Source organism: Oppia nitens, unplaced genomic scaffold, assembly GCF_028296485.1.
Source record: "Oppia nitens isolate AA-2021 unplaced genomic scaffold, nextdenovo-longstitch-racon4-pilon3 scaffold1_pilon_pilon_pilon, whole genome shotgun sequence".
Classification (NCBI taxonomy): domain Eukaryota; kingdom Metazoa; phylum Arthropoda; class Arachnida; order Sarcoptiformes; family Oppiidae; genus Oppia; species Oppia nitens.
Genome location: NW_026533199.1, coordinates 6,768,931 through 6,783,888, shown reverse-complemented (window position 1 = coordinate 6,783,888; position 14,958 = coordinate 6,768,931). Strand labels below are relative to the sequence as shown.

The 14,958-nt window shown below is 23.1% G+C and overlaps 1 protein-coding gene across 1 annotated transcript; it reads left to right on the top strand.

The window, feature by feature from the left end:
* Positions 1-279: 279 nt before the first annotated feature.
* LOC128966440 (dorsal-ventral patterning tolloid-like protein 1) lies at positions 280-4,738 on the top strand. The gene is made up of 8 exons (XM_054313290.1): positions 280-412; positions 540-800; positions 980-1,246; positions 1,475-1,511; positions 1,945-2,142; positions 2,313-2,457; positions 3,920-4,192; positions 4,415-4,738. Exons 1-8 carry the CDS (start codon positions 280-282, stop codon positions 4,643-4,645), a joined length of 1,545 nt encoding a protein of 514 aa, XP_054169265.1. The 3' UTR covers positions 4,646-4,738.
* Positions 4,739-14,958: the final 10,220 nt, after the last annotated feature.

Here is a 14,958-nt window from a genome sequence, read left to right as displayed (position 1 = left end):
CCAAAAGTATGTGATTCATTGATTTTTAGTTAACTCCCGGCGCTCTCTCATTGCTTATCAGCCCTCCCTATGTGATGCTGGCCTTCATTTAGAAAAGTCATAGCACAACATCACAGCATCACATGTCTTGTGAAACTATCTAAACTCTAAGATAACGATAGCGCCTATCTATGCACTCAAAATATACATTTAGCTATAATAATATCCATTTCAATAAAAACTTTTTTTTTGTAAATTCACGACAAAAAACTTTTTTAATAATAAAGTCAATAAAGAATAATGTGTTGGAAAAGTAATAATTCATTGAATGCATTGATAGACACTAATAGATATGCATTAGTGAAGCATATCTTTTCAATTGTCATCTCATTGAATATAATTTCAAACTGTTTGGCCACATCTGAATCTAGTGGTAAGTGATAGGAAAATACTTATTAGATTATATATTTATATTATTTACAATGAATTTAAATATGATATTATATAAATAGATTCATTGATAAGAAATAAAACTTAATATTTGAATGATTTAACATTAGATTTAGATCGTTGTAACCGAACTGTTGAGACATTTCAAACGGTGTCTTCTCCAGTGGTCACAGAAGCCAATCGAGGAAAACCATTGCACTGTACTTATCGGATACGTCCGCGACCTCCGAGAGATGATTGGATTGTATCGGTTCGGTTCACTCGCTTTAAAGTAGGCGAACCCAGTAATGATAGACAAAAATGCATCGACGGATATGTGCAGATAGTGGACGGATATCGAGAATCTAATTATTCAAATAAAGATAATTCCGGTGAGAATCAAACACTTCTCTCAATATAAACACTTTATTTTGTAAATTACTTGAAATACTTTTATAAAGCTTATACAGTATTAGTATAAGAAAGTACTCTGTTTTTACCAGAAATTTATTCAAATATATGCTAATAGTGTTATTTATCTTAATATAAATGGCATTTCTGTCAACGATAGGATACTTTTGTGGAGAGATCGATACTCCAAAGATATTCAACTCAGAGACACCTTATGTTAAGGTTATACTTCATGTCGACGACTACCAGAGCGATAGCTTCATTCAATTTGATGTCAATGTTGAACAACAAAATGCAGTTTATAGCCGTTATGGACCCTTTCATCAGCTCTATCCTCATAGACGTGGTGTTGCTGTCACTGGAACTTACTGTGAAAAGACATACCCTGACTGCTCTCCCGGTCCCCGATGTATCATACAATCTCCCGGTTTGTTATACACTATGCAAAATACATACAAATAAACAATATTAACTCTAGAAATACTGTACAACACTAACATTTTAAATAATAAGCATAATATTATATTTATTTATTTTTTAATTAGTCTCGTCTCATCAATAGCATTATTAGATCAATATATTTTGTAATTGTTTTATTGCAATTTGATATAATATACTAAATTATATATCAAATATATTTATTTTACTAATATAGGTTATCCTGGAATATATGGGCGTAACTTAAAGTGTAGGTTTGTATGACATTTTATTTTATAAAAAGCGTAAATGAAATTATTATTTGAAAGCTTAAGCCGTATAAGATTGAAGACTTATTCAACAAAAAACATTTTACTCGTTATATTATTTTTGTCACTTAAGTCGAAAGTATAGACTCTATACTTAAGGATATTAGAGTCCATTAAAGTCTAGCCTTATTTCCTCACATTTCAAACATATTCAATGCTCTTATTTGCGCTTAAATATGGCATATATATACTCTACTTAATGTAAATAACAAATACATGTTTTACCAATAATATTATATAATWTTATATGATATTATTGGCAATTTTAGTGACACGAGAAGTATTTTAAGAGAACCGGAATATTCTTGATATAAATATATATATATATAGTATATTAAATAATGATATTACTGTAAATGTTTATAAAATTGTTAAACAGATACCACCTGAACGCTAGAAATAGTTTTGTTGGCTTAGAGTTGAGTGGTTTTGATGTGGACGGCCAGTCGTGTGATAACCTCTTAATGTGTTTTCCACGTCCTGTTAGTACCGATCAAAACGACTGTCTTTACGATTTTGTACGTATTTATGACGGCGACGATGAAAACAGTCCAATAATTGCAACACTTTGTGGAAAGTAAGCCATTAATTAAATCAAAGCTAATCTACTAAATAACTACTCATTGCTTGCGTCCGTTTACATTGCAATTGTAATCTACAGTAATATTAGTGTCATTTAAGTTATAGTATGTGTTAGCCTTTACTAATAGTTTTTAACACTTTTATTCAAAATGACTACAATTTTAGGGGACGTATTAAATCAAGTATTATATCGTCAACAAGTAATATGTTAGTTGAGTTTATAACATCACCGGCCGGTCCTTTACAGAGCACTGGTTTTCATTTTAAAGCCGATGCTATTATTGATACGGGAAATTCACAATCAATACAGGTATGCAATACTAATATAATATAAGATATAACACCAGTTAATACAATAATAAAATACAAATGCTATTAAAAGATTGAGTTAAACTTAAATTTTAATATCTATTGAATGGTTTTTATTTTATTTGAGAGCAAACTGTTGTTTGAAATTCAAATTGAATGTTAAAACAAACACATTATAACACATCTATTTATAATTCATTATACATTATAATATTTACTTATTCACTAACTTATATTTAAATTAAGTTTACACTAAAAGTATTAACTTTTATTTAGAAATACTTTACAAACTTTATACACGAATTTTATATTTATTATAGAGTGTTGTAATGTGCGTGTGATCTGTAATTAAAAATTTCGTGAATATATATATATATATATTATATATATACTGGTATTTGTAATTAAGTTATATAAATAATGACAAATCATAAGTTTTCATACAATAACAATCATGAAAATTAATAATATAGTGTTTATGTTATAAATCATAAATAGGGTGACCAACAGTTTAGAAATAATAAATTTTCGAATAAATAATAAAAATTATTCTACAATTTACTGGTCTTTCATACAAAAATGTTTTATTTAGAGTAAATGAGTATTTGTGATAAGTATTTGCACAAAGCAATACAACCACATCGAGTATCGAACTCACGATCTGAGAATCGAGTTTATGAACCAATCTATTAATAATTAAATTACTAAATGTTATTAATAATATATATATATAGACATGTAATATATTTCAGTAATGGTTGAAATTATTGATGATAAATAATTTATATAAATATTTCTCCACTATAAATAATATTAAGATTTAACAGTTGTGTTGATATTTTTGGTTATCCTATTATTAACAAAAACTGTTGACACTATAAGTAAGATCTAAGAGTTTCTAACGGCAATAGTTGTGACTATATATCAAAGTAGGCTTTCAGTTGTCTCTAATATATTGTGTGTATAATTTATAACTGAGAGATGATAACATATAACATATAACAATATAGTACTGTATTATAGCTATTTTAATAACTAATGCTTATATCATATAAATTATACTGTATTTGTGTTTGCATTGTCTATTGCATACAATTTACAATATATTAAATATATAATTTATAGTTATATTATTTAATACCTATACATCTTATACTATATAATAGAATATTTTTCATGTTTATTATATTTCATTTTATAAAATAAATGAAAATTATATATAAGTTTTGCCAAATAGCAATCTCTCGTGATTTTTGACACTAAATTTTAATCTAAACATTTATTGTACACAATGTACATGTAGTCCATTATTGTTGATTAATCAATATTATTGACTGAAATAACATTGTATCACAATTTGCAAACGAAAAAGTTTTGAAAAAACAAAATATTTAGAAAATTACTATTTTTTCGTTTTATAAATTATGGTGAAAATGTAATTTTTGTTGTAATTGTAAAAACAGTTATCAAATGGCAGTTGTCTGTTAGAAAGGCAGCTATTTTTGGACAGTAATGCGGGTAATATGTTTGCACCGATACGGTCGTGGTATCCGTCAAACACTACATGTGTTTATAAGTTGACGACTTTGGAGCCAAATATGTTGATATCACTGGAATTCTTGTGGTTTCGCATCGAAAGAATCACTTTATGTGAGGAAAGTGTCCGCATATATGATGGCAACGATACTGACGACACAAAACTGATTACAAGACTCTGTGATATGAATAAACCACAAGTAAGTCATTCAATCATTTATTCCTCTCTTTTAACTTTAATAACATTTATTATACCAATAATTATGACAAAACAAACTTAAGTTTTTCTTTGGTTTTCTAAATTTAGTTTTTCTCTGTTATGTCTAATATATAGTATAATAAACTTTGTATTTTAGTATTTATTTTAACAAATATTTACAAATAACAAAAAATGTTATATCTTTTGTATTTGATTTGAAAAGAGCGGAAACAGTGGCACAATATATGAGAGCTCCGGACCGTCGCTAACCGTTGAGTTTTCATCACAAATCGGATCATTTGACGGCTCGTCTATAAACTATGCATTTGAGGTCAAACTCATTCATAAACCTAACGATACGGATGTCAATGACATATACACACAAAATATCACGAGTTATGGCACCAGGAGTTTGGATGATCTCAATACTAACAATAATACTGTTATTGTATAAACCAATCATTAAAACCATTAAATCAATTTTTTTTAAAAAACAATTTTACTTTTATTATAGAATATAATAAAAATTGTAGTCAATTGAAAATAAATAGATTTAGAAACGATGACAAAAACATTTATATTATTTTTATAGTTTTATAATAATTTATAAAATTGAAAGATGGAAAATTTTATTATATTTAAAAAAGTATATAATATATCATTAAAACACAAAAATGTAATTAATATTATAGGTAATAATTAGACTAATACTGTTTAAAAAATAATTAATTAAAACAAATAATTGTGTTTAAATTTATATATAAAATTAATTTATTCATAAGTGTAACATGTTACATTTTATTTTATTCTTATTTTATTAAAATAATTTTAAACATTGACTTTTATAATAATAAAATGTATTTAAATCATTGAATTTTGTGTAGTTGATACTCATTTTTAATAAATTTATGTGATTTAATCACTTACTTTTAGGCCAAACTTACTAACTAGTGTAAGACGGGATTCGGGTCGCTGCGGAACTTCGGCCTTACGCGGAGCCTCTATCCACACTGACTACTGTCCCCCACTTCAGTAACCAGGCCTTACAAAGGGTATAACCTGATGTGGACAGTCGCGAGCTTGCGAGTCCTACCATTGCACACACCTATCTTTGTAGGTGATGTCCCGGATAGTTATCAACCAATTGCCCAGCAATTGGTGGCCACTTATGATACACACGAACAATAGGTTTTAATTGTTTTATAACTTAAACTATTTACATATACATTAAAATTAATAGTATATTAATTATATTAATAATTAGGCCAACGGGCCATTATAGCCAACACGTGTAAAACATTATATTTACGGCTATTTTATGCGACTATTTTCAAAACTGAGATCCGGATACAAAACTAGTATCAATACTTTTTGAACCTAAAACTAATATATCAAAAATAGTTGTAAATCAACTATTTATATCAAAATTAACATTATACTCAAAATACTAAATATCAATATTACAAATAATTATACATTAAATTATATGAGAAAACATAAACTTATATTAATAATTAATATATAATTGTGGCCTTAATTCCGCAAAACCAGCGGTTTGTCTTTCACTAGCGATATATTGGACACATGTTATTGTATACAGTATTTTATTTTCTCATTAAAATTTTTATTTCATAATACATTTACAAAAATATTGAATTACTTAAATAAATACATAACTACATATCTCGAACCAATCGCACCTTAACCTCACTAATGGTAAACATACGGCTCTGAGATATATCTCAGTTGACCGCCAGTCCTGATGAAGGAAAGTATTATATTATAGTATCTCTTTCCGAAACATGTGTTCAATATATCGCTAGTTATTGCGGTTAACTAAGTTTGGCCTAAAAGTAAGTAATTAAATTAAATTTATTAAATGTATTTATTTTTTAGTAATTTATTAAATACATTAATTTATATATCAATTTGTTGCCTAAAAGATATTTGGTTATTTGTGTATCAAAATTGATTTATTTTTCTTTAATTAAATAGCATATAAAAACTTGATATTAAAAACTATATTAAAATCATAACAAACATCTATTATATTTATCGATATTTAGGCTCTTAACATTTTATCTGATTTATACTACTGTATATACATTTATACATTTATATATTTAATATTTTATTATAATTTCTAAATATCTAAACAAAAAATAATAAAAAACTAAACTAATATTTTAGAAGATATTATTATATTTAAGAATTAAATTAATTTATATCTTATAATTTATATAAACTTATTTATACAGAAATATTATGGATTATTAAAAGTTATATCATTAGTACTAAAAATAGTGTAGAAATATAATCACTATAAAATAAAATGCTATAGCAATTAAAATTAATAGTTTAAACTTAAAGTATATTTTAAATAAACAACAAATTTGTTAAGTATTTGGTTAAAACATGACACTTAGTTATATCATTATTATATATTTTATTAATATTTAACGATTTGTTTTATTTACAAAAATAAATACTAAATATATTTATATACCAATAAACAACTAAACATCAAACAACAATTTAAATATTAAAAAGCACATTTTAGATACCAAAGTTTAATTTAATYAAAAAATATAATATTAAATATTAGGTATAAGAAACATGGTTTATATAACTATATAAACATTTTAAAAATATTTAAATTATAATTGTTAATTATTATCTATATATTCTAATAAATATTGTAAACATTCAATTGGTTAGACAACTGTCCATTGATAGGATCAGGTGGTGATGTTGTCAATTAAAATGAAGTGCTTTGCAAACGGAATAAACTCTTATCAGAGAAGACTGTGTTTTATTGTTAGTGATGGTAGTCGTCGACCCACTGATGCTCTTGTATTACATTTATATCAATTTATATCAGCAGTTGAATGAAGAAAAAGTAGCAGAGATTTTGAATTTATACAAAAAATTGTGCGAAAATTTATTACTTGAATATATGACTGAGTGTCTGGAGATATAAGTATAGACACGATATGAAAGGATTTACCGTTTGTTCCTACAGTACATACCGTATAACTCGACTAACATTCATAAATCAAAAGTGCATTTATTGTCAATACGATTGTTGAAAATCTATTTGTTTTGCCCCAAAGGTTATCAATAAAATTTGCAATATTGTCTGCTATTTGTTAAGTATTTTACATATAATAACATAGATTGGAAATATAGTATAATTTCATTCCAGTTTAATAAAAATTCAGTGACTGTATATTTAATACATTTTATTAATTGATAAATATATTAATATATTTCTAAATCATTTAACAAAAGTAAATACATTTAAAAATTGATAGATAAGTTAACTAAATTATGTCAAATTTTCAGTCTATCAAATGATTGTTATTTTGTTTAAAATATAATTTTTATATAAATTACTGACGATTTATGTTTAATAAATGTTAATTTATTGTTTTTACTCATTTAGTAAAACAATGTATTGTATTGTAWGTATTAATATTATTCATATAATATGTGAATTAGTATACTGTAAATATACTGGTTCTCTAATAGTAGAAAAAAGACAAATTGTTGATAAAAATGTATTACAAAACTTATGGTGTGTTATAATATATTTGATTTCAAATAGATTGTTACTATTATAATGTAATTTATTTGATTACTCAATATAAAAATTAAATGATTAGTATTTTGTCATATAATAAATGTATTATTAAATTTTGGTTTTTAATTTTAATCATAACTTCATAAGATATGTTTTAAAATTAGGGACCGTATAATAATTTGATAACCACTGATATATCAAATCTATTGATAATACAATACAATACACTGTAATATAAATAAAATACTTAACAATATACTGCATTTTAACAATACAATAATATAATACAATCTTATAATTTAAAATTATAAATTAAATTAGTAAAATATAAGTTATATTACATATTATAATTATTTTGAATGAATTATATTAAATTGTTATTTCAGTTTATTAATAAAAAGTTTTTGAATTTACTCTTTTATGCATTTGACAGTATAGTACTGTAATATAATAATAAATTATATAATAATTATAAAAAATTATTATTTTCTAAAATATTTTTTAGCAATTTATTCTTTAACTCACTTTTAAATTAATAGCAATATTTTAAGTCATAATATTTTAAAAGATTTCAAAAACAGAATTATAACTATATTTAAAAAACTTATAATACAGTGATAATTATAATTTGAATTAACATATTTTAATAAATTCTTTAAAATTTACATTTCGTATTATTAATATAACTTTAATTAAATTTTAAATAGTTGTATGCAAAATGTATAATAAAGTTGTAAAATAATTCAATAATATTTTAATAATATTAAATTTTATGCAATGCCCGTAGTATTTAATAATATTTTATTTCAATATAGTATAATTTAATACAGTACATAGTTAAATGTCAAAATGTAAATTTATGGCTTTATTTTGTTTTAAAATTTTAATATAATTGAGTGTTTAACTGGTAAAGGATAGGAAGGTATGGCGTATATGTTTAACATTTGGTTTGAGGTTGAATTAGCTAATGTGTTGTATTAATCGATTATATGTAACAATTTGGTCACATTTTTAGTACTGGCCTTTCAATTGATTGCAATCCTATTTTGGACTTCCGTTGCACTCATTTACTCATTTAAATGCTGTCTTAGCRATCAAATCGGCGATAAAATTAATTATGTCTACCAGTGCGCCATCCATTACATCACTGTTGGGTCTAAACCATAGCGGGTGTGCATTCAATGGTAGTCTTCAATTTAAGTCAAAATCAACTCAAGTGAACAACTTTTTGAGAGTCAACTTATATATTATTATCAAAAAGTATCGATGCGTTAAAACATTTCTTCTCATAAAAATATATAAATGCTTTGCTCTAAAAATAAAATAACTTTTATATTGTATTTAACCATCAATTGTGTAATTAATTCGCATCTTATATAGTATTAACGCAAAAATTTTAATCAAAATCATTGCTAAATTCAGAATATGTTAGAGAAAAGTTAATTATCAAAAATTATACTAAAAAGTGTGTCAATAATTATTGGGATTAAAATTTTAATTAATATTGACTAATTTAATAACAACATATACATATAAACTTTACAATATTACTCTAATTAAAAATAGTTTTATTTTTAGAATATTATATTATTATTCAAAATACTATAGTTAAAATTTTTTTTAAGTAAATATAATTTTTTATTTAAGTATTATATAATAATATACAGTAAATAAAGAAATATATTTATTATTAAAAAATTATTATTAAATTTGTATTTTATTAACTATTTTGAGAACAGAATTATTTATAATAAATTCTAAAATATTTTGTTTTTAAACAACATGAGTTTATTTTTAATTGTTAAAAAACAATTAATATTTTTATGTAATATTAAAAATTGTTTGATATTTTTATAAAATAGATCGATAATTAGGTATTATTATATAATACAATTTATTTACAGCCAATATCTTTTAGCTAAAATTAAGCAATTATTTAAAGCTTAAGTAAATATTATTAAAAATTGTTTTTAAAATAAAGTTTTATAAATATTATAGAGCTAAAGTAACTACAATTTTGTACAAAATATGTTTATTTATAGATGTTTTGTAGATACTATTGAAAATTCATAGAAATTTGTAAATATCATTATAATCAAGTAATTTGAAATATGCTAAAAATGTTTTTCAAACATTTTCTTTATAGTTTTTTTGGCAATAGTCAGTGATGATAGACATGTTTAACATAAAATATTTTATTAATAAAATATTTGTAAATTTGCTATTTTTGTGTAACATTAATAACATTAGAATTTGTTCAGTAATGTTATACAATCATTATTTTATTTATTAAAATAATATATCAAATGAAGATTTTTTAGGATTATTATTATTTATTTAATAAAATATTTTATTTTAAAAGTAAAAATACAGTTATATTTAAGGTGTTCTTTTAGTAACAAATTGTTTGATATTATTAATTTGAAACTAATATTTTTCTTTGTGTATTAATTTTTTAAAATAAAAATATAATTATAAGTTAAATTTATTTACTTAAATATCATACATAAATAACAAAACACGCAAATACTGTATTAATAACATATTTTAATTATAATAATTTTCAGAAAGTTGAATAAATTTTGCTAATTTTTAGCATACAAATCAATTATACATTAAAATACCAAAAAATTGAAATAATTAATTAACATTTTTATTTATTTTATTAACTTTCTTCTATAAAATTGAGACCTTATAATAATTTTTTTATTATTATAAATATTATAATTTATACTTAATTACATAAATTTTAATTAAGTACAATATTAAAAATTTATAACAATAATATTGATAGTATAGTGATATTATTAGAATTGTAAAATATTACAATATTTAAAATATGATTACTATCTTATTTTTATAGTATCTATAAAAATTTAATTTGTTTGTAGAATATTTTTTTATTGAATAAAATATAAGAAAATATTGACTTTTATGGATCACAAAATATTAAGTTTTAATGAATACTTATAACTTTAAATCAATAAGTATTTTACAAAATGAAAATGATATGATTTGAGTTGATAGTGAATATAAAGATTCAAAAATTTAATAAAATATAAAGTTTTTATTTCATTTATTGATTATGATTTAAGATAAGATTGCATTCTTAGCATTAATAATAATACTGTAATAATAATAATAATTGTAATAGTGTTAGACTTCTGAGATTTTGCTTACAATTTTGTCTGTAATTCAAATATGAAAATTGTTAAATAAATAATATATAAATAAAAGAGAAAAACTTTTCCGGTTGATACAGATTTTGTGCCACAAATATATAGTGAAGTTATTAACTAAATTTTTTCCTTATATTTTCTATTTTCCACTTCTATAAACTGAAACAAATTATATATGATTTTTTGATTCCCCAAAAAACTCCATCATTGAGACAGAGTTTTAGTCATAATAAAGTCAATCAACTGAATAAAATGTCATTTTTATTATTTCTATATATTTATAGATACAATGTCTTATATTTTTAGTGTTTAAGTTTATGAGTAGATAAATACAAAGTATTCATTGCCACTAAAAACTGATTGCTTGGACTCAAAACATGTGAAAAATAGCTAAAAATAAGTGCAAAAAGAATTCGCTGACGAGTATTAATAAACAGATATTATATTATAGTATAATAGAGTATAAGTTGAATGTTGTGATCATTTTGATAGCAGTTTTGCCCAAATTTTTACGAAAAAACTTTTTTACTTCAAAAAAATTCTATAATTCTTGAAAAAAACTTAAGTAAATAATAAAAAGTTATTTTTGTATTTTTGAAATATTTCTCTACTAAGAAAATATTTTGATATCATAGTAGAGATTATTTTGATAAATTTTAAAAAATTGTATTCAATTTTATTTTTATTTTTTTGACAAAATACATAATAATTTTAGCAATATTTTTAATATTTATTATCGTTTTTATCAATTTTTTTACTTTTCAAAATTTAAAACAAATAATGAATAAAATATTTGTTAACAGTTGTAATATTATTTGTTTTACATAAAATTGTTGTAAATATAAATAAATTATGACACAAAATTATTTACATATTGGCAAAAAATAAATAAATACACGACAGTACCGGTATATATGAATCATATTTAATCCATGAGAATTAAGTTGTATATTAAAACTAATGAATGGCCGGGGGCTCAAACTGACTGAGCTCTGAGCACTGGTGCTTAGCAAAAGTTATACCACAATAATAGGAAAAGATTGTAAATATAAAGTTTAATGAATAATACAATAGTAAGCGTAGTCAGTGAACGAGTGAGTGAGTGTATGTGTAAGTGTAAGTGTAAGTGTATGTGTATGTGTATGTGTATGTGTATGTGTATGTGTATGTGTATGTGTATGTGTATGTGTATGTGTATGTGTATGTGTATGTGTATGTGTATGTGTATGTGTATGTGTATGTGTATGTGTATGTGTATGTGTATGTGTATGTGTATGTGTATGTGTATGTGTATGTGTATGTGTATGTGTATGTGTATGTGTATGTGTATGTGTATGTGTATGTGTATGTGTATGTGTATGTGTATGTGTATATGTGTGTGTGTGTGTGTGTGTGTGTGTGTGTGTGTGTGTGTATGTGTGTGTATGTGTGTGTGTGTGTGTGTGTATGTGTATGTGTATGTGTGTGTGTAGTGTGTGTGTGTGTGTGTGTGTGTGTGTGTGTGAGTGTGTGTGAGTGTGTGTGTGTGACAATATGTACAGTATGTTTGTGAAATAGAAAACAATATTATTATCAATAATTAAATATTAATACTTTGATAGTACAGTATGAGTCCAAATACAGTACATGATTGCATTAAATATTAGCTCATAGATCCCAAAAGTATATGGATTATAGACTAGAAAATGTAATGTTTGGCATATMTTGTTTACTTTATGTGCTTTAATATTAAATATGATAAATTAAGTTTAAATTTATAAAAGTTATTATCTAACTTCATATACATGTTCTAAAATAATACATTTTATGTGTTAGACATAATAAATAATAATATTAAAAAACATGGCACTAATTGTATTATACAATTTTTACAAAAAGCAAAATGTAATCATTAATAATGCATAACCAATAGATTTCATGTTTTGATTATTAAATGTAATCATTTTGAATTTTATGATGCAAATATAAGTTATTTTAATTAAAATTCTTATATTAATCTCTTTAAAAATAATCATAAAAACATTTAATACAATAGACATAAACTACGGTATATACAGTATATATATAAAATCAGTGATAAAATAGGTGACTAATATTTTTTCTTATATCTCAAAAACTAAAAGACCTAAGATATGGATATTAATATTGATGACAGTAATTGTTGCTTAAAAATGCAATAAAAGTTGATACCCCACCCAATTTCCTCCCCGAGATTTTTCGATAATCTTAGAAGTTGACTCCCCAGTACCCCCACCCTAGACCAATAAAACTTGCTTAAACTTGAATACATATATACAATATATGTATAAAATCAGGGACAAAATAGGTGGTCTAATATTTTTATTATATCGCAAAAACTAAAAGTCCTGTATATTTAACAAGAATATTTAATAAACAACTATGGTTTCATGGAACGTACAAAATAGTATGACCAATTTTTTTTATAAAATTTCTAAGATAGAAATGATCAAAATAATATCATAACATAAAATCTATAATAGATAATGATAATCTATAAAATGTATAATAAACTAGATAAAAATAACTTGACACATCCTTGACAAAGTTTTTATTAATTTTTGAAAGAAAAAAATAAGCTATTTTAATTAAATATAAAAAATATAATATAATATTTTACAAATAATATTACTTTTCTCTTTCAAAAATTGATAATAACTTTATTAATTTTTTTTTGAAAATTGCTGAAACACGTGTCAAATTACGTGTCTATTTTGTCCCTGATTTTATACATATATTGTATATATGTATTCAAGTTTAAGCAAGTTTTATTGGTCTAGGGTGGGGGTACTGGGGAGTCAACTTCTAAAAATATCGAAAAATCTCCGGGAGGGAACTGGGTGGGGTATCAAATTTTATTGTATTTTTAAGTAACAATTTTTTCAATTTTTGAAAATCAATGGGGTGGTCATGAGAAAATTCCTTTAAAAATCCCTATATTCCTGAAAATTCCCATGTAAATGGCAGGAAATTTCCAGATAAATAGAAATATATTTCCAACATTTTCCTTAATTTTCTGGAAAATTCTCTTAAATAAATTAATTTAAAAAATAATAGTTTCATTATTAGTATTATAATTAAATTTTTAATAAAATACAAATATTAACAAAATTTAAAGTAATTTTATCTAATAACAACTTTAAGAAAATTTTGGTATCTGATGGGGGAGAGGGGGTAAGCAGGCCTTACACCAGTGTTTAGACCTTATATATATTGTATATATTTTATTTAAAACCACTAATACTTTTTTTTATCTATTCTATTATAAATTTATAATTATTAATAGCTACTTAACATAAAATAAAAATAAAGTCAATTAAATCTAAGAAACTATTTATTGATATATCAAATCCATAACTATCATGTATTTGGAAAGTGATAATAATTTATGAATTATACATAAAATCAATATTTTGTTATTATATAACAGACATCCTTTGATATACATTATGCAAAACTCTATACTGTTAATGCTTTTGCTATATATTCACAATTCATACCATAATATTGTACACAATATTACATAAACGCATTTTTAAGTGATGTTTTCGTATATAAAAAATACTTAAATGAATATTTGTCTCTCATATCTTCTATTATTTGTTGAGAAGTGAATTGCATTACTTATAGTGATTTCAACAGATATGCTAACATTATAATGTTTTTTATAATTTATAAAACATTAAAAAGAAGTGTTTTATATGATAAAAGTTAGTATTGATTTAAAAATTGTTTTTTTGCAAGTAATTAGCTAAGTAGAAACTATACTTACTAAAAAATAAACTATAAAAAATATATTTATTAAAAACATAAATTATTAAGTTTTTTGTGTTATTTTAATATAATTGTTTATAATACATTAAAAAATAATATTATTAAGCAACATAATCTTCAAAATATTTTTAAAATATTTAAAAATAAAGATTAAATCTTTTAAAATTGTTATTTTAGTTATGAAACAATTGCTGTCAATGAATAATATAATTT

Coding starts and splice junctions, on each gene's coding strand:
- LOC128966440 (XM_054313290.1), top strand. CDS start 280: ATGTGTTGGAAAAGTAATAATTCATTGAATGCATTGATAGACACTAAT. Junction 2,143..2,312: donor ATTGCAACACTTTGTGGAAA/GTAAGCCATTAA, acceptor CTACAATTTTAG/GGGACGTATTAAATCAAGTA. Junction 4,193..4,414: donor GTGATATGAATAAACCACAA/GTAAGTCATTCA, acceptor TGATTTGAAAAG/AGCGGAAACAGTGGCACAAT.